General features: G+C 38.2%; 1 protein-coding gene across 1 annotated transcript in view; it reads left to right on the top strand.

The window, feature by feature from the left end:
- MEIKIN (meiotic kinetochore factor) overlaps nt 1-25,403 on the top strand; it is a 104,683-nt gene that overhangs the window by 29,737 nt on the left and 49,543 nt on the right. The window contains exons 6-7 of the mRNA XM_021084744.1: nt 6,696-6,735; nt 22,842-22,903. Coding sequence (XP_020940403.1) covers nt 6,696-6,735; nt 22,842-22,903 — 102 coding nt within the window. The remainder of the gene's footprint in view (nt 1-6,695; nt 6,736-22,841; nt 22,904-25,403) is intronic.

The raw sequence follows: 25,403 nt of genomic DNA, 5'->3' as shown, positions 1-25,403 counted from the left end.
CTTTCTCTTACAGGTATTTCATTACTAGTGTAAAGAAATGCAGTATATTATTATATATTAATCCTGTACCCTGCTACCTTGCTGAATTAATTAGTTCTAATAGTTTTTGTGTGGAGACTTTTGAGTTGTTTATACAGAGTATTATGTCATCTGTAGTTTTACCTCTTCCCTTCTACTTAGATACCTTTTATTTATTTTTCTTATCTGATTGATGTGCCTAGAAATTCCAATACTATGTTGAATAGAAATGCTGAGAGTGGGCACCCTTGTCTTCTTCCTGAATTTAGTGGGAAGGCATGCAGGTTTTCACTGTTCAGTATTATGTTGGCTGTGGGTTTGTCATAGATAGCTTTTATTAGGTTGGGATATGTTCCATCCATGCCCACTTGAATGAGAGGGGTTTTGTTTTTTGTTTTTTGTTTGTTCGTTTGTTTTGAATGAGAGTTTTTTAAATCATGAACGGATGTTGAATTTTGTAAAATGCCTTTTCTTTGTCTATTGAGGTGATCATGTGGTTTTTGTCTTCTCTTTTGTTAATGTGGTATATGATGTTGGTTGATTTGTATATATGGAACCATCCTTACAACCCTGGATTGAATCCAGTTTGATTGTGATGTATGATCCTTTTTTTTTTTTTTTTTTTTTTGTATTGCTGGACTTGGTTTACTAATATTTTGTTGAGTGTTTTTGCCTCCTTTATTTTTTTCTGCTTCTTAGGACTACAGGTATGGCATATGGAAGTTCCCAGGTTAGGGGTCGAATTGGAGCTGCAGCTGCTGGCCACAGCCAGAGCCACAGCAAGGCAGGATCTGAGCCATGTCTATGACCTATGCCACAGCTCACAGCAATGCCAGATTCTTAACCCACTGAGTGAGGTCAGGGATCGAACTTGCATCCTTATGGATGCTAGTTGGGTTAGTAACCTGCTGAGCCACAACAGGAACTCCCAATTTTTGGCTCTTTATTCATCAAAAATATTGGCCTATAATTTTCTTTTTTTTTTTGTAGTATCTTTATCTGGTTTTGTTATCAGGGTGATGATGGCCTCACAGCATTAATTTAGAAGTATTCCCTTCTCTTCACTTTTTTGGAATAGTTTGAGAAGGATAGATATTAGTTTTTTGTATATTTGTATAATTTGAATAATTCCTCAGGGAAGCTGTTTTGTTCTGGACTTTTTTTTTTTTTTTTTTTGTCTTTTTGTCTTTTTAGGGCTGCACCCATGGCACATGGAGTTTCCCAGGCCAGGGGTCCAATCGGAGCTGTAGCTGCTGGCCTATAGCACAGCCACAGCAACACAGAATCCAAGCCGCATCTGCAACCCACACCACAGCTCACGGCAACGCAAGATCCTTAACCTACTGAGCAATGCCAGGGATCGAATCCGTGTCCTCATGGATGCCAGTTGGGTTTGCTAACTGCTGAGCCACTACAGAAACTCCTCAATGAGTTTTTTAAATTATAGGTTCTGTCTCATTTCTAGTGATCAGTTTTTTTAAAAATATCTGTTTCTTCTTAACTCAGTTTTGGCAGGCTGTATGTTTCTAAAAACTTGTCCATTTCTCCTCAGTTGCCCAGTTTTTTGGCTTATAACTGGTCATAGTATGTTTTTATTATTTTTTGTATTTCTGTGATATCAGTTACTTTAGGTTCTCTTTTCTTTGTAAGCCTGGCTAGATATTTGTTGATTTTGTTTATCTTTTCAAAAAACCAGCTCTTGTGTTTAATTCATCTTTTCTATTATTTTTTGATCTCTATTTTACTTATTTCCTCTCTGATCTTTATAATTTCCTATCTTCTGCTGACATTGGGTTTTGTTTGTTCTTCTTCTTCTTTAATTCTTTTAAGTAGTAAGTTAGGGTGTTAACTGATATTTTTCTTGTTTCTTGAGGAAGCCTGTATGACTGTGAACCTCCTCTTTTTTTCACTTTTTTTTTTTTTGTTACCCTGGGCCAGGGATCAGTTCTGAGCCACAGTTGCAACTCATGGTGCAGCTGCGGCAGTGCTGGATTCCCCAATCCACTGTGGTTGGCCTGGGCCTGGACCCTTGTCCTGGTGCTGCAGAGACGCTGCTGATCCAATTGCACCACAGCAGGAACTCCTGAACTTCCCTCTTAGAACTGCTTTTGCTGTATATATCATAGATTTTATATGGTTATGTTTTCATTTTCATTTGTCTTGAAGTATTTTCTGATTTCTTCTTTGATTTCATCATTGACCCATTGGTTTTTTAGGGCATATTGTTTAGTCTTTGTGTGTTTTTTCTTTTCCCATTTTTCTTTCTGTGGTTGATTTCTAGTTTAATACCATTGTGGTCAGAAAAGATGCTTGAAATAATTTCTGACTTCTTAAGTTTGTTGGGGCTTGTTTTCTGACCTAATATGTGTAGTCTATACTGGAGAACATTCTATACATGCTTGAGAAGAGTGTATATTATGGTTTCTTTGGCTGTAGAGTTCTGTAGATGTCATTTAGGAAGTCTGTTGGCTCATTAATTTTCCATCTGAGTGATCTGTCCATTGATGACAGTGGGGGGCTAAAGTCTCCTACTAATATTGTATTATTATCCATTTCTCCCTTTGTGTCTGTTAGTATTTGTAATATATATTTAGGTATGCCTATATTGGGTGCATGTATGTTAATGAGTATAATTTCTTCTTCTTGTATTGATCCCTTCGTCATGACATAATGCTCTTCTTTGTCTTTCTTCATGAATTTTGTTTTAAAGTCTATTTTGTCTAAGTATTGCTGTCCCAGCTTTCTTGTCATTTGTGTTTGCATGAAGTATCTTTTTCCATTCCCTCACTTTCAGTCTGTGTGAGTATCTTTCACTCTGAAGTGAAACTCTGGTAGACAGCATATTGTAGGTTCTTGTTTTTTGTCGGTATGCCACTCTATGTCTTTTTTTTTTTTTTTTTGGTCTTTTTGCCTCCTCCAGGGCTTCTCCCGTGGCATACAGAGATTCCCATGCTAGGGGTCTAATCGGAGCTGTAGCCACCGGCCTACACCACAGCCACAGCAACACCAGATCCGAACTGCGTCTGTGACCTACACCACAGCTCACGGCAACGCCGGATCCTTAACCCACTGAGCGAGGCCAGGGATCGAACCCACAACCTCATGGTTCCTAGTCAGATTCGTTAACCACTGTGCCACGACGGGAACTCCTGCCACTCTATGTCTTTTAACAGGAACATTTAGTACATTAATGTTTAAAGTAATTATTGATAGGTGTATATTATTGCCATTTTAATTCTTGTTTTATAGTTGTTCTTGTAGTTCTTCTTTGTTCATTTTTCTTTCTCTTTTTCCTTTTGTGGTTTGATGATTTTCTTTTGCAGCATTCCTGAGTATCTTATTTTCTTGATGTTTGTGTATTATTTGTATGTTTTTGATTTGTGATTACCATGGATTACAAGTATGTTTACCCACAATTATTTCTACTTGCTTTAAACTGTCCTACAAGTTCAAACACATTCTAAAATATCTACTTTTTGTACTCCCCTCCCTTACATTGTGTGATTTTAATGTTCTATTTTGCATCTTCATGCTTATCCTTTTGTTGTTAATTGTAGTTATAATCAATTTTACACAATTTTGTATTTTTTTTACTCTATGTACTGACTTATTTAAGTGATCATCAATCTTTTTATATATTTGCCTTTCCTAGTGTGATTTTTCCCATCCCTATAGGTTCTTGATTTTTTGATATTTAGAAAAGACCTTTCAATATTTCTTTTAGACTAGGTTCAGTTGTTGAATTCTTTTATTTACTGCTTGTCTGAGAAATTCTTTCTCTCTCCTATTCTAAATGTTACTCTTGTTGGGTAGAGTATCTTAGGTTGCAGATTTTTCCCTCTCAGGACTTTGAATATAGTATCCCACCTTCTTTTGGCCTGCAGCGCTTCTGCAGATAAATCAGCTGATAGTTTATGGGGGTTCCTTTGTAACTGACTCTTTGTTTTTCTTTTGCTACCTTGAGAATCCTCTTTTTCATTAACTTTTGCCATTTTGATTATGATATGTCTTGGTGTGGGTCTCTTTGGGTCCATTTTGTTTGAACCCCTCAGTGCTTCCCGTAGCTGAATATCTGTTTTCTTCTTTAGGTTTAGGAAATTTTCAGCTGTAATGTCTTCAAATGTATTTCCAATCCACCTCTCTCTCTCTGTTCCTTCTAGAACCTCTATTATGTATAAATTGGTACATTTTATATTATCCCATGGATCCCATATGTGCTTCCTTTTTTTTTTTTTTTAATCTTTTTAGGGCTGCACCTGCAGCATATGGAAGTTCCCAGGCCAGGAGTCTAATCAGAGCTGCAGCTGCCGGCCTATACCACAGCCACAGCAATGCCAGATCCAAGCTGCATCTGCAACTTATGTCACAGCTTGTGACAATGAGGAATCCTTAACCTACTGAGCGAGGCCAAAGATTAAACCCACATCCTCATGGATACTAGTCGGATTCTTAATCCAATGAGCCACAACAGGAACTCTGCTTTCAATTTTTTCATTTGCCTTTCTGTCTGCTGTTCTGATTGGGTGATTTTCTATTATTCTCTTTTCCAGATTACTTATTTGTCCTTTTATGTCGTTAGCCTGCTATTCATTGTGTATATATTGGTTTTTATCTTGGCAATTGAATTGTCTATTTTCACTTGATTTGTTTTTTATAATTTCTAGTTCCTTGTTACAATTATTTGCATTTCTATCGATAATTTTTCTCAATTCCATTAGCCTTTTTATTACCACTTTTTAAAATGTAGGGTCCAGTAAACTGGTGAGTTCTGTTTCATTGTTTTTTCTTATAGGGTCATTCTCTGTTCTTTAAATTGGAAGAAGTTCCTATGCCTTTTCATTTTTACTTCACTTTCTCTGTCTCTGTGAATTTAAGAGAAATAGTTATCTACTGTGGTCTTTTTAAAAATAATTCAATAAATTTTATTATATTTATTGTTGTACAACCATCATCACAACCTAATTTACTGCAGTCTTGAATGCTGTTTTTATGTGGGAGCATCCTGGTCCAGACTGGGTATGTCCAGTCTTTTTGATGCAAGGGTTGGTTTTGTACCAGCCATGTCCTTCTTCAGGTGGTGCTGGCTGTTATTCCCTTAAGACAGGTTTTGGTTCTGGGGTATCTAGAGCTTATGCAGAATGCAAGATGGAACTTCCTCTCTGCTCATTGGCTGTCACCATCCTGTTGGAGTCAGGGTCTGCGTCCTAGTTTTTGGATTATAAGCTCTGAGGGTTGCGTTTTGATCAGGCCCTTGAGTGCATGCCCTGCCCCAAAGGAGATATTGCTGAACAAGTGAGGCCCATTGGGTCACAGAGAACCTGTGCACTGCCTATGTAGTTTTGCTCAGAAGAAGCTCACAATCACATCCCTTTCTCTCTTGTGTTTATCCCAGATTTAGTGCAAGACCATGGTGTGATGTAGGCTGGGCCTGGGAGTCAGGGTATTGTGACCACAGGAACTAGGAGACTTTGTTGCCACCTGATGCCTGGACTGCCTTTGTGGCAGACCTTTCCACGGACCTGTCTGCCTGGATCTGCCACAGAGGTGTGGTTTGGGGTAGATGGAGCTGGGAGAGGAAGTGCTGCCTGTTCCTGAGTGCTGATAGTGGCCTCCACGGTTCCACCTGGATTGTACCCCAGGCCTTTTGGGTTGTCTCTGCTTAGCCAGATTGAGCCTTTTCCTGGGGCCTCTGTGATCAGGGGTCAGCACGTAGCCACTGCACGCTATTTTGACCCCACCTCGTGCACTCACTAACAGTGCCCACCTCAGCTCCACCCAGATCACACCCCAGACACCCTAGTCTGTCCCTAGGTAGCTAGACCACGTCTTTGCCCAGAACTTCTGTCAGTCTGGGGCCAGAGTGCCTTCCCCTTTGGGTTGGGAAGTGTCATGAGGCTCTCTCTACCCTGATTATTGGCATGGCAGCATGTGAGTACTCCTCATAAGTAGTCTTGGCTTTTCCAACTCTTCTGTCTCTCTCAATGGATTTCCTTGCAAACAAGAGGGCTTTTCTCCTCTGCACAGGACCCCGAGACTGTGATGCCCAGGTTGTAGCTTGACCTGCTCACTCCCCAGGGTGAGGGTCCACCCAGTGTGAACCTTTTCTTCCTTACAGATCCCTCCCAAGGACATAGGTCCCAACTCAGTGCCTTTTTTTCCATCCACACTGGTTATGTGGAGATCTTTCTGGCAGCTTTGTTTATATAGGAATTTTTTCTGCCAGTTTAGAGTTAGGTTCCCATGAGAATTTTTCCATACGTAGATGTATTTTTTTTTTTGTCTTTTTGTCTTTTTGTCTTTTGTTGTTGTTGTTGTTGTTGTTGCTATTTCTTGGGCCGCTCCCGTGGCATATGGAGGTTCCCAGGCTAGGGGTTGAATCGGAGCTGTAGTCACCGGCCTACGCCAGAGGCACAGCAATGCAGGATCCGAGCCGCGTCTGCAACCTACACCACAGCTCACGGCAACGCCGGATCGTTAACCCACTGAGCAAGGGCAGGGACCGAACCCGCAACCTCATGGTTCCTAGTCGGATTCGTTAACCACTGCGCCACGACGGGAACTCCCGTAGATGTATTTTTGATATGTTTGCTAAGGGAGGGGAGCTCCATGTTCTCCTACAATCTTGATACCTCCTCCCCTGACATGTATTTCTAATAGATTTTTTTTTCCTTTCCTAGGTACCTCTTCAGAAGACTATCAAAAATGCCATAGAAATATGTAAGAACTAACATTTTTATAACATTGTTCTGCTTTTAAAAACCTTTGTGTTCTAATAGTAATGTAGCAAGTATGATTGTGAACCCACAAATTCATTTACTTTTTTACTTGGTATTGTTGAGGACTCACTGCATGCCATAACTGTTCTGATGGCTGGAGATATATTTACCTCTCTAGTTGCTGTAATGAACAAAATTGATTAAAAACAAAATCTCTGCCTTCATTGAGACCACATTCTTATTGGAGAAGATGGACAATAAATACATAAGCGAGTAAATTTATACTATGCTATATGGTAGTGAATGCTGTGGACAAAAATAAAGCAAGATAAGGAAGATAAGATAAGGAATATTGGGATAGAGGTTTGTTCTTTTAAGTAGTGTGGTTATTGAGTCACCACTGAAAAAGTAGCATTTGAGCAGAGACCTAAAGGAAGAGAGGAAGCTATGTAACTCATTGGCAAAAAGAGCATTCTTGGAGTTCCCCGGGGGCCCAGCAGTTAAGGACTTGGCATTGTCACTACAGTGGATCAGGTTACTGCTGTGGCTCAGGTTTGATCCCTGGCCTGGGAAGTTCTGCATACTGCAGATATGGCTAAAAAAAAGAGAGAGAGAGAACATTCTAAGAGTGAATAGCTGGAGCCATGCCCTGAGCCAAGAAGGCCTGGGTTCCTGGTGTGAGGTGAGAGAGGAATAAGTTAGGAGATGAAGTGGAAGAAACAAGAGGCCAGATCATACAAAGCATTTCAGGTAAATATAAGAGAACTGAAAGGCCTTTGAAGGGTTTAAAAGGATGATATGGTATGATATGATTTATGTTTTGAAAGAGTCACCCTATCTGCTCTCTTGAGAACAGACATGAAGGGGCAAGGAATTAAAGAGGTTATAGTTAGGAGAGTGCTACCCTAATGTGGGCAAGAGATACTTAAGTATGGACCAGAGTGGCAAGAGGAGAGATAGTTAGAAGTCAGATTTTGGATATTTGGGGGTGGGGGGTAGAGGAGAAAAAAATAGCTTTATTACTTTGCCAGGCAAAGAGCAACACAGTGGGATAATGTCTCCAAAAATTGTGTGTCCCCTGGATATATTTGGAAAACAGAACTAACAGGATCCATTAAAGGGCTGAGTAGTGAAGTATAAAAGTAGTCAAGGCTAACCTGACAGTTTTGGCTTAGGCATCAGGAAGGATGGAGTTGCCGTTTATGAAGATGGGAAGACTGGAGTTCCCTGGTGGCTCAATGGGTTAAGGATCCATTGTTGTTGCTGCTGCCACTCGGGTTGCTGCTGTGGCATGGGTTTGATCCCTGGCCCAGGAATTTTTGTAGGTTGCAGGTACAGCCTTAAAAAAAAAAAAAAAAAAAAAAAAAAAAAAAAAAAAAAAGATGGGGAAGACTGAGGATAAACGTATTACTTGGGGAAAATAAGTTTGGTTCAGGGCAAGTAGACTGAAGGGTAGGATATATGAGGGAGACATTCAAGGAGGTGGTTATATTCTGGATCATAAATGGTTTTAAAGGCTGGTATTTTTATTTTTTCCTGAATGTCATGAGAGCCTTTGAAAGATTTTTTGTAGGACTGTAAAATACAATGAATTCCTTTTAACACCTACTCTTTAAAGTTTAAAAGAACTTATGCAAAATTAATGTAAATTTAAAAGCAAAATCAAAAGACACCATCAAGAAAGTGAAAATACAATATACAGAATAGGAGAAAATATTTACACATCATGTATTTGATAAGGGATTTATTTCCATAATATATAAAGAACTCTTAGAATTCAAAATAAAAGGACAAAAAAAACAATTTAAAAATGGTCAAAGTATTTATTTTTTAAAATGGATACTTTCTTTGTTTATTTACTTATTTTCCTTTTTTTAGAACCATACCTGTGGCATTTAGAAGTTCCCAGGCTAAGGGTTGAATTGAGCTGCAGCTGCTGGCCTATACCACAGCCACACAGTATCCAGGCTGCATCTGCAACCTACACCATAGCTCACAGCAACGTGGGATCCTTAACCCATTGAGTGTGGCCAGGGTTTGAACCTGCATCCTCATGGATACTAGTCAGGTTTGTTACTGCTAAGCCACAATGGGAACTCCTAATTTTTAATAGGAGCTATAGATTGAAAATGGAATAGAGCAAAAATAAATAGGCTATAACAGTTGAGTCAGATGATTTAATTGAGCCATACTTTGTCTCTAAGCTTCTTGAGAAACAAGGAAAATGTCTATAACTATTTGATAAATTTTGTGTCCTTCAAATAATCATATGCAACTCTTGCTGTCTTATAACCAGATTTTTTTAACCAGAATTAAATGCTAGACAGTACAATGCTGTCTTCTTTGGTGGGGACCTATAGAATAGGTAGGTATTTTGTGCTAAGTGTGTGGGGGTTAGGATTAATATACTTTTGAGAGAAAATTTCTGTAAAACTTTTAATTACCCAACCAAAATTCTTGCCTATAATCCTACCTTTGCAGATGTATGCATTATCATATTTCTGTCTTAAAGTGATCACTCTTGCAGCAAAAAGAAGATGGATAAAGAGTGATTAGATTGAATGGATGGCTATCATGGCATGCCAAGTGAGGCATGATTAGGATCTGAAGTTTAGCAGCAAGAATAGCATAGAAGGAAAATTTGAGAACAGTTCAGGAGGGATAATCAACTTTTTAAAATCATTGATTGGTTAAGGGAGGAAGATAGAGTCCAAGTTGACCCCCAGCTCTCTGACTTAAGAAGCTGGATGATGACCCATTCACTAGCTGAAGGAACACAAATGAAAAAACAAGAGTGAGTTGTGGTAACAGGTTTGGAAAACACTGAAATACCTACAGCACTTTGAGGTGAAATATCCAGCAGGTATTCAGATATCGCAGCCTAGAAAATAAGGGAAAGAGTCTGGACTGAAAGCACAGTTGTCCCTCTGGGAAGATGTGTAGAATCAAAAAAGAATAGCATTAGGGTGACAGCCTTTTAAAAGTTATGCTTGTAGCTAAATGATGATTAATTCTTGAAGAAAAGAATATCTATTACTGTTATTCTTGGGGGAATTGGTCTTCTTTGGTGAACAACAGTGAAAATTCTAAGGATAAATTATTAAGAAAATACAGCTTTATTTACTTAGGCTGTGCCTGTTGCACACAACAGTTCCCACGCCAGGGATGATCCTCTACCACAGCAGTAACCAGAGCCACAGCACTGACAGAGCTGGATCCTTAACCTGCTGAGCCACCAGGGAACTCCTGATTTATTTTTTTAAATAACTACTCTAAACTTCTCAAGGGCTTTGATCATCTTTCTCTACCCTATTTAGCAGGGAAATGATGAGTTAAACTTTCAATGCCCTCCAGTTACTTCGAGGTAAAAGTTACTTTGGGGTAAATGTTGAGTCTTTCAGATTTTCTCCCATTCCATATTCCTGAGGATGGCATATAGATAGGTGTTCATACCTCTTGATTTGCCTGGGACAGTCCCAGTAGGTACCTGTCATTCTGACATAATCTTTAACAGAATTCTCTTCTCCTTTCAGAAAGGTTCCAGTTTGGATGAATAGTCACCCTAAATATAGATGTATAAGCATAGGGGCAGGCCAGACATGGCAGGGGGAGAGATGAAGCTGAGCTTGAGGGTGTCTGGGATCTATACATTGTCTCTGGATTTTTAATTTATGCTACAGATTTCAAGACTGGTTATATATCTGGGGTGGATTCTACTGTTTTTTTATACTTCTTTTTTATTATTATTATTTTTAATAGTTATTTCCCCAATTCAGCTTTTTTCCTACTGTACAACATGGTGACCCAGTTACACATGCATTTACACATTCTATTTTCGCACATGATCATGCTCCATCATAAGTGACTAGACATAGTTCCCAGTGCTACACAGTAGGATCTCATTGCTAATCCATTCCAAAGGCAATAGTTTGTATCTATTAACCCCAAGCTCCCCAACCACCCCACTCCTTCCCCCTCCGCTCCCCCTTGCCAACCACAAGTCTATTCTCCAAGTCTATGATTTTCTCTTCTGTGGAAAAGTTCATTTGTGCCTTACATTAGATTCCAGATATAAGTGATATCATGTGGTATTTGTCTTTCTCTTTCTGACTTACTTCACTCAGTATGAGAGTCTCTAGTTCCATCCATGTTGCTGCAAGTGGTATTATTTCATTCTTTTTTTGGCTGAGTAGTATTCCATTGTGTATATATAGCACATCTTCCTAATCCAGTCATCTGTCAATGGACATTTAGGTTGTTTCCATGTCTTGGCTATTGTGAATAGAGCTGCAGTGAACATGAGAGTGCATGTGTCTTTTTTTAAGTAGAGTTTTGTCCAGATAGATGCCCAAGCGTGGGATTGCTGGGTCATATGGTAGTTCTATGTATAGTTTCTAAGATATCTCCATACTGATCTCCATGTTGGTTATACCAGCTTATATTCCCACCAACAGTGCAGGAGGTTTCCCTTTTCTCCACACCCCCTCCAGCATTTGTTATTTGTGGACTTATTAATGATGGCCATTCTGACTGGTGTGAGGTGGTACCTCATGGTAGTTTTGATTTGCATTTCTCTAACAATCAGTGATGTTGAGCATTTTTTCATGTGTGTGTTGGCCATCTGTATATCTTCCTTGGAAAAATGTCTGTTCAGGTCTTTTGCCCATTTTTCCATTGGGTTGTTGGCTTTTTTGCTGTTGAGTTGTATAAGTTACTTGTATATTTTAGAGATTAAGCCCTTGTCAGTTGCATCATTTGACACTATTTTCTCCCATTCTGTAAGCTGTCTTTTTGTTTTCTTTTTGGTTTCGTTTGTTGTGCAAAAGTTTGTCAGTTTGATTAGGTCCCATTGGTTTACTTTTGCTCTTATTTCTGTTGCTTTGGGAGATTGACCTGAGAAAACATTTGTAAGGTTGATATTAGAGAATATTTTGCCTATGTTCTCTTCCAGGAGTTTGATGGTATCTTATCTTATATTTAGTCTTTGAGCCATTTTGAGTTTATTTTCATGCACGGTGTGAGGGTATGTTCTAGTTTCATTGATTTACTTGCAGCTGTCCAGGTTTCCCAGCAATTCTTGCTGAAAAGACTGTCTTTCCCATTTTATGCTCTTGTCTCCTTTGTCAAAGATTAATTGACCATAGGTATCTGGGTTTATTTCTGCGTTCTCTATTCTTTTCCATTGGTCTATATGTCTGTTTTAGTACCAGTACCACACTGTCTTGATGATTGTGACTTTGTAATATTGCCTAAAGTCTGGGAGAGTTATGCCTCCTGCTTGGTTTTTGTTTCTCAGGATTGTTCTGGCAATTCTGGGTCTTTTGTGGTTCCATATAAATTTTTGGATTGTTTGTTCTAGTTCTGTGAAAAATGTCATGGGTAATTTGATAGAGATTGCATTGAATCTGTAGATTGCTTTGGGTAATATAGCCATTTTTACAATATTAATTTTTCTAACCCAGGAGCATGGAATATGATTCTACTGTTATTGAGGAACTTATTTTAAGGCCTGAAGTCCTCCACTGAAGACTTTTTATCACTCTAGCTTTCATTCCCCCCCCCCCCCCCTCAAGCCTGTAGAATGTCATTGAAGTCCTCCATCCACTTGGACTCTCTTGCCTTTCTGCAACCCTTGTGGTAAAGTCACCTAGCCACAACTACCCTCTGCCAGGTATTTTGATTCTGAATTTGACCACCTTCTCTGCATTGCCTTTGGTATGTGGAAACTTGAGAACTCGTTTACAATATACAGGAATCAAGGGATTCTCAGGAGGGCTAAAAGAGACCTCTTCTCTGCCTGAGTATCCCAAGCTCCTGTTTTTAGGTTAAGTTTCCACCTTGTATAGATGTAATCTCCTGGAATTCTACATAGAGGGGTTGAAACATGCCTCCTCTACTTTGGGCTTTTTCTTTCCCTCTTTTAATGCCATCTTCCCACCTATTACCCACCCCTCCAGTTTTGGGGCTTGAGGGAGAGAATTCAGCCCCCATTGTCTTATTGCTTGTTTCCTAAGCCTCTGTCCCTTTTATCTTTCCAGTAACCCTTTATGCTTCAAGGTGTAGAGGAGGGAATCTATCTTAGGTCACATGCCAAGTTCTTTGGCTAGTAGTAAAACTCTGTGGTTCTGTCCATCAAGCCTTAATCTGCATGTGTTAATAGGAACTTGAGGAATGTAGCAGGATGTAAATGTGCTTTCATGTAGTCTTTTAGTTTGGGCAGTGACCTCAGTAGATGAGAACAAAATTAAAATGACAGTTACCCCACCCCTGTGCTGTGTAGAACCATCCATGTAGAATTTGTAAAAGATTAGTTCAAAACATAATTCTTTCAGCATTAATTCAATACCAGTCTCCAAGATATTGAAGAGATTAAGAGCACACTGAGAGGATAGAATGATCAAAAATATTTATTTCTTTGATAAGAGTTGTTGGTAACCTATAGTGAGTCATCACTTCATACCAGACATAATGGCCATCATTAAAAATCTACAAATAACAAATTCTGGAGAGAGTGTGGAGAAAAGCAAACCCTTCTATACTGTTGATGGGAATGTAAACTAGTGCAGCCATTATAGAAAACACTATGAAGTTTTCTGGGAAAAAAAAACTAAAAATACAATTGCTATAGCAATCCCATTCCTGGGCATGTATCCAGACAAAACTGTAATTCGAAAAGATACATGCACCCCTGTGTTCATAGCAACACCATTTGTAATAGCCAAGACATGGAAGCAACCTAAATGTCAATTGACAGATGAATGGATAAAGAAGATAGACACACACACACACACACACACACACACACACACACTGGAATATTACTCAGCCATAAAAAGAATAAAATAATACCATTTGCAGCAATGCGATGGGGCTGGATATTATTATATTAAGTGAAGTAAGTCAGAAAGAGAAAGATAGATACCATATGATCTAACTTATATGTGGAATCAAAAGTACAACACAAATGAACTGATCTGTGAAATAGAAACAGACTCATAGACATAAAGAACAGACTTGTGGTTGCCAAGGAGAAGAATGAGGAGGGAAGGATTGGGATTTGGGAGTAGAAGATGCACACTAGTATATATAGGATGGATAAGCAACAGAGTCTTATTATATAGCACAAGGAACTATAGTCAATATCCTGTAATAAACCATAATGGAAAAGAATGTGAAAAATAGTATGTATGTATAACTATCATTTTGCTATACAGCAGAAATTAACACATTATAAATCAACTATAATAAAACTTAAAACAAAAAACAAAATTAGCAACAGCAACAAAATAGTTGTTGGTGTCATATGCAAGGAATGGAGAAGACTTTTTCACCTCAAAACAAGAGAGGAAGCTTCAGGAGAACTATTTGGAAAGTTCAACATATGTCTCCTGGAAGTTGTTTTCTGACTCACATCTGAAAAGGCTAAAAGCAAGGTCTGTTAGATGCTTTGGAATGGCCCATAAAGAGGACACTAGATGTACTTTCAGAGTTCAGCACAGCAGAGAGTTGTGCATAATCCCCGTAGGTCAGACATAGATCTAACAGAAGGGTCATCTTAAAAGGGATCCTGCCCAGTATGACTTCCTGGAAAGGACAAAGTAAGCTCAACTGAAAGAAGCTTTAAGTTCCGTCATCAGTTGCAAAATCTGAGGACGTCATGAACAGCATCAAATGTTCAAGCACTAGGGTTAGGAACCCTTGAAAAAACTTCAGATTTGAAAGTCAGCATTTGGTTATCTGTCACACCAAAAGGGCACCAAGGTTAGGATAATAGTATCATTCAAGACCAGGAAAGACGTTTCCTAAAATTTCTTTCTGCTACTCCAATGCCAGAGGATCTTAAAAAGTAGTTCACAAATGGAGGAGAAAAAAGAACAAGAAATAGAGGAAAAAAACATGGTTGCTTTCCTCACTGCAGATTATGAGTCTAAGTAAGACCTAAGTTGTGAAAAGGAAGACATTTAAATTGGATAATAAGTGTTTAGTGCTGTGATAATATATTGGGCTTTTTATTACTTAAAAATGGCTGTTTCCAGAGAATACTATAAAAGCAATGGAATATGCCTGAAAATTCATTCAGGGGCAAGAAAGTACTATCTTGATAGGGTGAATTTAAAGGGGAAATATGAAGGAATAATCTTCTTTTTGCTCACTGAGTTTAATTAGTCAATAATCCAGAAATAGGAATTTTTAAAAAATCATCTTCTCACATTTAGTTTTTAACTCCATTGTCTTTTTTTTTTTTTTTTTTTTTTTTTTTTTTTGTCTTTTTAGGGCTGCACCTGGAACATGGTGGTTCTCACTCTAGGGATCTAATCAGAGCTGTTGCTGCTGGCCTATGCCAGAGCCACAGCAATGCCAGATCCGAGCCGTGTCTGTGACCTACACCACAGCTTACGGCAACACTGAATCCTTAACTCACTCAGCGAGGCCGGGGATCGAAACCTCATGGTTCCTAGTCGAATTCGTTTTCACTGCATCATGATGGGACCTCCTTAACTCCATTGTCTTGCTGGGGACTAAGAAATCCCATTTTGGTGGTCACAGGCTGGGCTTTGTAGCCTTTTGTCTTCCTCTTATAATAGCTAATCTTTTACACATTTGTGTGGAACTGGGGCAGTCTCATTTGTCAAAGTGTAAAAGAGAAAAGGATGTTAATTTTTTAAGTATTATTTCTCACGTTACTTAGGATACCTACCACAAGAATCCTGGGAAACGAGATTGCTATTCCTTTTGCATAAATGAGATAGTCAAGACTCAAGATAGGTTAAGTAGTTTTCCAAAGGCCATTCAAGTGTAGGTAGCAGAACTGAGCTTTAAACTGAGTTCTGTCTGATTCTAAACACTATCCCATTGTCCTCTACATTTACTGTCTCACACTGATAAGTTTATAAATATATTGCCTTTTATTAGTTTTTAACTCAAACTGGTTTTTTTTAATTTTTAAAAGTTTTTAAATTCAATGAATTTCATTATATTTATAGTTGTACAACCATCCTCACAACCTAACTTTAGAACATTTCTATCCTACATCCCCAGCCTGTCTCCTTTGGTAACCATAAGTTTTTCAAAGTCTGTGATTCTGTTTCTGTTCTGCAAATAAATTCACCGTATCCTTTTTTTAAGTTCCACATATGAGTGATAGCATATGATGTTTGTGTCTCACTGTCTAGCTTCACTTAGCATGATAATCTCTAGGTTGATCCATGTTGCTGCAAATGCCATTATTTCATTCTTCTTTATGGCTGAGTAATATTCCATTGATTATATATGTACTACATCATCTTTATCCACTCCTCTATCAGTGGACATTTATGTTGCTTCCTTGTCCTGGATATTATATATAGTGTTGCAGTGAACATTGGGGTACATGTATGTTTTCAAATCATGGTTTTCTTTGGACAGATGCCCAGGAGTGGGAATGCTGTATAATATGGTAATTCTATTTTGAGTTTTTTGAGTAATCCCCACACTGTTCTTCATAGTGGTTGCACTAATTCACATTCCCACCAATAGTGTAAGAGGGTTCCCTTTTCTCCACACCCTCTCCAGCATTTTTTTCGTAGACTTTTGATGATGGCCATTCTGGCTGCTGTAAGGTGATACCTCATATTAGTTTTGATTTGCATTTTTCTAATAATTTGCATTTCTCTAATAATGTTGGACCTCTTTTCATGTATTTTTTGGCTATCTGTATGTCTTCTTTGGTGAATTGTCTGTTTAGACCTTCTGCCCATTTTTTGATGGGGTTGTTTTTTTTATATTGAGATGCAGAAGGTGTTTATATATTATGGAGATTAATCCCTTGTTGGTGGCTTCAGTTGCAAATATTTTCTCCCATTCTGTGAGTTGTTTTTGTTTTGTTTAGAGTTTCCTTTGCTGTGCAAAAACTTTTAAGTTTAATTAGGTCCCATTTCTTTATTTTTGTTTTATTGTCATTACTCTAGGAGGTGGATCTGAGAAGATATTGCTGTGGTTTATATCAGAGAGAGTTTGGCCTATGTTTTCCTCTAAGAGTTTTATAATATCTGGTCTTATACTTATGTCTTTAATCTATTTCAAGTTTATTTTTGTGTATGGTGTTAGGGAGTGTTCTAATTTCATTCTTTTCCATGTGTCTGTCCAGTTTTCCCAGCACCACTTATTGAAGGGACTATCTCTTTTCCATTGTATTGTCTTGTCTCCTTTGTCATAGATTAATTGACCATGCTGCTTGGCTTTCTCTCCTGCTCCACTGATCCCCTATTTCTGTTTTTGTGCCAGTACCATACTTTTTTAATAACTGAAGCTTTGTAGTAGAGTCTGAAATCAGGGAGCCTGATTCCTCCAGTTCCATTTTTCCTTTTCAGTATTATATAGGCTATTTGGGTCTTTTTTGTTTCCAAGCAAATTTTAAAATATTTTGTTCTAGTTCTGTGAAAAATGCCATTGGTAATTTTATAGGGATTGCGTTGAATCTGTAGATTGCCCTGGGTAGTGTAGTCATTTTGACAATATTAATTCATCCAATCCAAGAGCTTGGTATATCTTTCCATCTGTTTGTGTCATCTTTGATTTCTTTCATCAGCATCTTATAGTTTCCAGAGTATAGGTCTTTTGTCTCTTAAGGTAGGTTTATTACTAGGTATTTTTTATGTGATTATAAATGGGATTGTTTCCCTAATTTGTCTTTCTGATCTTTCATTGTTAGTACATAGAAATTAAGTTGATTTCTGTGTGTTAATTTCATATCCTACAACTTTACCAAATTCATTGATGAGCTCTAACAGTTTTCTGATAGCACGCTTAGGATTTTCTAGGTATAGTATCATGTATCTGCAAACAGTGATAGCTTTACTTCTTCCTTTCCATTTTGGATTCTTTTTATTTCTTTTTCTTGTCTGGTTGCCATGGCTAGGACTTCCAAAACTATGTTGAATAGAAGTGGTGAGAGCAGACATCTTTGTCTTGTTCATGATCTTAGTGGGAGTTCTTTCAGTTTTTCACCATTGAGGATGATGTTCTCTGTGGATGTGTCATTTATGACCTTTATTATGTTGAAGTAGGTTCCCTCTATGCCCAGTTTCTGGAGGGTTTTTATCAGAAATGGGTGTTGAATTTTGTCAAAAGATTTTTTTCCAATGTCTTTTGAGAGGATCATATCATTTTCATTCTTCAGTTTGTTAATGTGGTATATCACAGTGATGATTTCAAGGATGTTCAAAAATCCTTGCATACCTGGGATGAATCCTTCTTGATCAGAGTGTACGATCCTTTCAATATATTGCTATATTCAGTTTGCTAGTATTTTGTTGAGAATTTTCACCACTGGTATTGGCCTGTAATTTTCTATTTTTGTGGTATCTTTGGTTTTGATATCAGGGTGGTGGTGGTGGCTTCATAGAATGAGTTTGGGAGTGTTCCTTTCTCTGCAATTTTTGGAATAGTTTCAGAAGTGTTAACTCTTCTTTAAATTTTTGATAGAATTCACACGTGAAGCCCTCTGGCCCTGGAATTGTATTTGTTGGAAGTTTTTAAATCACAGTTTCAATTTCAGTACTTGTGATTGGTCCATTTGTCTTTTCTGTTTCTTCTTGGTTTAGTCTTAGAAGATTGTAATTTTCTAAGAATTTGTCCATGTCTTCTAGGTTATCCATTTTATTGGCATATAGTTTCTTATAGTGGTTGCTGCTGATCCTTTGTATTTCTGTGATACCCGTTGTAACTTCTCCTTTTTCATTTTTAATTTTATCGATTTGAGTCATCTCTCTTTTTTACTTGATGAGTCTGGCTAAGGGTTTATCAATTTTGTTGATCTTTTCAAAGGATGAATTTTTAGTTTCATTTGTATGATTTTCTTTGTTTCTATTTCATTTGTTTCTGCTCTGATCTTTCTGATTTCTTTCCTTCTGCTAACTCTGGGTTTTATCTGTTCTGCTTTCTCTAGGTTGCTTTAGGTGTAAATTTAGGTTGTTTATTTGAGCTTTTCTTGTTTCCTGAGGTAGACTTCCCTCTTAGATCTGATTTTGCTGCATCCCATAAGTTTTGGGTTGTTGTGTCTTTGTTGTCATTTGTCTCTGGGTATTTTTTAATTTCCTCTTTGATTTATTCAGTGATCCATTGGTTGTTTAGTAGCACGTTGTTTAGTTCTACATGTTTTGGGTTTTTTTGAAGTTTTTTTATTGTTGATTTCTAGTCTCATGGCAAGGTGTTGGAAAAGATGCTTGGTATTTCAGTTTTCTGAAATTTACCAAGCTTTGATTTGTGACCCAGAATGTGATCTATCCTAGAGAATGTTCCATGGACACTTGAGAAGAATGTGTATTCTGCTCCTTTTGGATGGAATGTTCTATAAATATCTGTTAAGTCCATCTAGTATAATGCATAATTTAAGGTCTGTTTCCTTGTTGATTTTCTGTCGGGATCATATGTCCATTGCTGTAACTGGGTGTTAACCCCCCACACACTATTACTGTGTAATTGTTAATTTCTCCTTTTAAGGCTGTTAACAATTTCCTTATATATTGAGGTGAAATTATGTTGGGTGCATATATATTTCCAGTTGTTGTATCACCCTCTTGGATTGATCCGTTGATCATTATGTAATGTCCTTCTCTGTTTCTTATAACATTCTTTATTTTAAAGTCTATTTAGTCTGATATGAGTATTGCTACTCCAGCTTTCTTTTGATTTCTGTTTGCATGGGAAAATTTCTTCCATCCTCTCACTTTCAGTTTACATGTATCCCTAGAGCTGAAGTGAGTCTTTTGAAGATAGCATATGTATGGGTCTTACTTTTGTACCCATTCAGCCAGTCTGTGTCTTTTGGTTGGGGTATTTAGTCTGTTTACATTTAAGGTAATTATTGATATGTATGCCCTTATTGTCATTTTATTAATTGTTTTGGATTTTTTTTTTTTGTCTTTTGTCTTTTTGTTGTTGTTGTTGCTATTTCTTGGGCCGCTCCCGCGGCATATGGAGGTTCCCAGGCTAGGGGTTGAATCAGAGCTGTAGCCACCGGCCTACGCCAGAGCCACAGCAACGCGGGATCCGAGCCGCATCTGCAACCTACACCACAGCTCACGGCAACGCCAGATCGTTAACCCACTGAGCAAGGGCAGGGACCGAACCCGCAACCTCATGGTTCCTAGTCGGATTCGTTAACCACTGCGCCATGACGGGAACTCCCTGGATTTGTTTTTGTTGGTCTTTTTTCTTCCTTTCTTCTCATTCTCTTGTGGTTGGATGAATATCTTTAGCGTTATGTTTGGTTTGCTTTTTCTTATTTGTGTGTGTATCTAGTGTAGATTTTTGGTTTGCAGACACCATGAAGTTTTGATATATATCTATCAAAAGATTGTTTTGAGTTGCTGGTCTCTTGATTGTAAATCCATCTCAAGTATTCTGCATTTTTACCCTCCTCTTATCATTTCTTGTTTTGGTAGCTTGTTTGTGGATGATTTCCTGCCTTCACTATATGTATCCCTTTACTGGTGAGCCTTATCATTTGTAGTATTTTTGTTTCTAGTTGTGGCCTTTTCCTTTCCAGCTGGAGAATTTCCTCTAGTATTTGTTGTAAAGCTGGTTTAATGTTGCTGAATTCTCTTAGCTTTTGCTTGTCTGTAAAGCTTTTTATTTCTCCAAATCAGAATGAAAGCCTTGCTAGGTAGAGTAATCTTGATTGCAGGTTTATTCTGCCACTCCCTTCTGGCCTGCAGAGTTTCTGGTGAAAAGCCAGCTGATAACCTTGTTTGGGTTCCCTTGTATGTTGTTTCATTTCCCTAACTACTTTTGATATTTTATCTTTGTCTTTAATTTTGTTCAGTTTGATTAATATGTGTCTTGGGGTGTTCCTCCTCAAGTTTATTTTTTATGGTATTCATTGTGCTTCTGTTTTTGAGTGAGTGATTCCTTTCCCATGTTAGGGAAGTTTTTGGCTGTTGACTCTTCAGATATTTTCTCTGGCCCTTTCTCTCTCTCTTCTCCTTATGGCACCTCTATAATGTGGATTTTGGCACATTTAAAATTGTCCCAGGTTTCTCTTTGACTGTCTTAATTTCTTTTCAGTCTTTTTTCTCATTTCTGTCCTGCATCAGTGATTTCCACCAGTCTGTCTTTCACCTCACTTATTCGTTCCACTGGCTCCTGTATTCTCCTGTTGATTCCGCCTAGTAAATTTTTTTATTTCACTAATTTTTTTTTTGCATCTCTACTTGCTTAATTTTTAAATCTTCTATTTCTTTGTTCAGTGTTTCTGGTAATCTATCAATCTTTGCCTCCAATTTATTTCCAAGATCTTGAATCATCTTTACTATCATTAGTCTAAAGTCTTTTTCATGGAGGTTGGTAATCTCCAGATCACTTAGCTGTTTTTCTGTTTGTTTTTTTTTTTTTTTGTCTTTTTTGTCTTTTTTGTCTTTTTGTTGTTGTTGTTTTGTTGCTATTTCTTGGGCCGCTCCCGCGGCATATGGAGGTTCCCAGGCTAGGGGTTGAATCGGAGCTGTAGCCACCGGCCTACGCCAGAGCCACAGCAACGCGGGATCCGAGCCGCATCTGCAACCTACACCACAGCTCACGGCAACGCCGGATCGTTAACCCACTGAGCAAGGGCAGGGACCGAACCCGCAACCTCATGGTTCCTAGTCAGATTCGTCAACCACTGCGCCACGACGAGAATTCCTGTTTTTTTTTTTTTTTTTCTTCTTGTTCCTTTATCTGGGTCATAATTCTCTGCCTTTTCATTTTGTATAAATTTTTGGTGTGGTCTCATTTTTGCAGGCAATAGGGTTATAGCCTCTCTTGCTTCTGATATCTTCCCCCTTGTGGCTTAAGTTGGTACAGTCACTTGTTATAGGCTTCCTGACAGTATAGGAGATACTGGTTCCTGCCCACTGATAGGTGGAGCTGATTCTTATCCCTCTGGTTGCTGGGGCTTTGTCTCTGGATGTGATTAGAGGGTGTGTGCCTAAGAAATATTTAGGCAGCCTATTTGCTGATGGGTGGGACTGTGTTTCCAGGCTGTTTGTTGTTTGGCTTGGGGCTCTTCAGCCCTAATGGGTGGAGCCAGATTTTTCCAAAGTGGCCACCTCCAGGGGAGTTCACAGTAATGATTATTCCCAAGATCTTTGCCTCCAATGTCTCTCACCAACAAAGAGCCACAGCTGACCTTGTTTTCTCAGGAGATCCTCCAAAATCTGCAGGTACTTCTATCACAGATTCTTACGATGTCTTTGTTTTGTTCTGGGACCCAGTGTACATGAAAGCCTGTGTTCAACCTTCAGAATGGAGTCTCTGTTTCCCCCAGTCCTGTGGAGCTCCTGTGCACAATCCCTCTGGTCTTCAGTGCCCATTACTCTGGAATACTCTGGGGGCTCCTCCTTGCAATGTTAGGTTCCCAGGCATGGGAACCTGATGTGGGGCTTGGAACTCTCACTCCTGTGGGTGAGACTTTCCAGTCTTTGGATTGCCCACCTGGCAGGTATGAGGTTGCCTATATCACATAAGCACCCCTCCTACCATCTCGATGTGGTTTCTTCTTTGTGTTTTATGTAAGATATCTTTTTGGTAGTTTCTAGTCTACTTTGTTGATGGCTTTTCAGCAGTTGGTTGTAATTTTCTTGTTTTCATGAGAGAAGGTGATCTCCAGTCCTTCTACTCCACCATCTTAATCCCATCTCTTGCCTTTTATTATTAAACTATTTTTGCACATACATATGTTAACATTTTTTTCTAACCAGTTGTATTTTCTCTACAGGAAAATTGATTACATAGACATGTACTTATTTGAAGTATTATTTGAGGAATCTCAAAAGTTACTGAGAGGAGTTCCCTTCATGCCCCAGTGGTTAATGAACCCAACTGGATCCATGAGGATGCAGGTTCAATCCCTGGCTTCGCTCAGTGGGTTAAGGATCTTCCATTGACATGAACTGTGGTATAGGTCACAGACGTGGCTCAGATCCTGTATTGCTGTGGCTGTGGCATAGGCCCATGGCTGCAGTTCTGATTCAATCCCTAGCCTGGGAACCTCCATATGCTGTGGGTGCAGCCCTAAAAAGTAAAAAAACTAAAAACAAAAAAATGTTACTGAGAGACTAAGAAAATACCATCAATTTGTTCTTATTCTAGTGTGATGATAGCAGATCAAAATATTTCTCCAAAACCAAAGAGTACTTCAAATTCAAAATCAGGTAATTAATAGTGATACTAATAATTTTTATAATTCTTTTTTAATTTTTGTCACAGTGCAATATATATATATTCAGGAAACTGAGTGCTTTTTAGTATGGTTTTATTTAAGAAATGAGTATATGTGAGGTTGGAAAGTGGGTCTTAACTATCCCCACAGCATTAATTAATTTAATAAACATTTTCCGCATATGTTTTCTGTACTAGGAGTTGCTGTATATACCAATGAGGAATGATATATTTTCCCTGCCGTTGTAAATTTCAGTCATAGGAGAGGAAGATAATCAGTAAACAGATACATTGGAGTTATGTGTGATGATTGAAGCACAAAAAATCAACAAAGTTCCTTCTGTTATAGGCCCTCTGTTATTTGCTTTATCATTAGAATAAACTTAGCAAGACATTTACAACCTTATTAATCTCTGATGTATTTCAAATTTCTATTTTCTTTATTTCCTGCAACAAGTTTTATAGCATCTATTTGGGAGTAAATTTAAACAATTGCTTTTTTTGTTTCTGATGGATATAAGTTTTTGTATGAACTGAAAAAAGAGGGGTTTTTTTTGTGTGTTATCTTCACTTTAAGAAGTTGTCTTAATGAGCGTTTACAAAATGCCAGGTATTGTGTTAGGAAGTATAGATATAAAAATCATTAGGATGGTTTCCGTTTTAAGGGAAATGAATCTAGTGATAAAACCTAAACTTGTGGAGTTCCCATCGTGGCGCAGTGGTTAACGAATCCGACTAGGAACCATGAGGTTGTGGGTTCAATCCATGGCCTTGCTCAGTGGGTTAAGGATCCGGCGTTGCCGTGAGCTGTGGTGTAGGTTGCAGACGCGGCTTGGATCCCGTGTTGCTGTGGCTCTCGCATAGGCCAGCAGCTACAGCTCTTGATTCGACCCCTAGCCTGGGAACCTCCATGTGCCACAGGAGCGGTCCAAGAAATAGCAAAAAGACAAAAAAAAAAAACAAAAAAAACCAAATACCTAAACTTGTAAAAGCACACAACCTTGGAAGGAGTAGCACCTACTGCCTAGACAGTAAACATTAGAAGGAAGATTTATAGATCAAAGATGAGGGAAGTTGTGAACAAGTGAAGAAAAGTATAAAAGGGAAAGTGGTCAGGGTACCAGAAACCATCATGATTTTATCTGGGTTTTGCCCAAGAAAAAAGTTTTGATTTGACTGTGGAAAATATTCTTTATAAAGCCTGGTAGTGAGGCAGATAGTGATTCTGGATTTATGAGTGCTTTTATATTCTTGTTTTGTTGTGGTTGATTGACTGAAATTTTAAAATTAGATAAATCATCTTGCTCTAGAGGTATTTTTTTTACACATTCCTTAATTCAGCAAATCCAGCTGTGTTCTAGTTGTTTGTAAGGCTCTTTACTAAGTGTTAGAAAACCAAGAAATGGCTATATTTCTGCCCTTGAGCATTCAATAGTTTAGTAATAGAAACAAACAAATAAATAAGAAATTACTTCTCAGGCAGTTCCTACTCAGTCTTCTTTGCAATCTTATCTACTACTATTAGCTATTAAATGTGGGAATTCTTTAGGGATAATTCCTAGATTTTAATCTGTTTTCAGTCTATCCCCTAACATATATAGATGTCCTATAAAAGGCAGGGCTTCCAAATTTTCCATTCCAGACTCTGCTCTGAGATTAAGACCCTTATATGCAGCTGCCTGCCGGACATCTCCTCTTAGGTGTTTCAGAGACACATCCTCACATCATTCATTAATTCCAGTCATTCAACAAATATTTATTAAGCACCTACAGTGTAACACAAACTCTTTTGGTTGCTAGGGAACATGACAAATTCCTTGCCGTAACTGAGTTTATATGATAGTGGATAAAGAAAGATAATAAGCAGATTAACAAATAAATATATAACAATGTCAGAAATAAGAGTAATGAGGGAAAATAAAGCAGGATAAAAATGGAGACTGTTCTTAGGGATGTTATTTTAGACAGGTTAATCAGGACAGGTCTCTCTGGGGAGGTGACATTTGCATAGAGCTTAAATGAAGTGAGACAGCAGGCCATCTGAAAATCTGGGGGCAGAACATGCCAGGCAAAGGGACCAACAAGAGAAAAGGCATGTGTTTAGTGTGTTTGAAAAAAAGGAAAGAAGTTAGGGTGACTGGAGCAAGGTGATTAAATAAAATGCATGGTTGAAATTGTGGTCAGAGAGCAAATCAAATGTTATAATGTAGAATTTCATATGCCATCACAAGAAATAGAGATTTTTTTCTCCTAAATGTGTTGACAAGTGCATCTTAATGCAGATGTCTAACATGATCAGATACATATTTTAGAATTATCACTCTGGCTACTCTGGAGAATAGACTAAGGGGGCAAGAGTGGAAGTAAGGAAACTCTGTCAAATAAACTATTGCAGTGGTCAGATAATGCTGTATGAGACTAAAGTGGTCTGATTGGAATGTATTTTAAAGGCAGATGGGCAAGGATTTTCTGATTAAGCTGGATGTTTGATAA

The sequence above is a fragment of the Sus scrofa genome, chromosome 2 (genome assembly GCF_000003025.6).
Source record: "Sus scrofa isolate TJ Tabasco breed Duroc chromosome 2, Sscrofa11.1, whole genome shotgun sequence".
NCBI classification, from domain to species: Eukaryota; Metazoa; Chordata; class Mammalia; order Artiodactyla; family Suidae; genus Sus; species Sus scrofa.
Note: the sequence above shows the minus strand (reverse complement) of the source record. Positions and strands in the feature narration are given on the sequence as shown.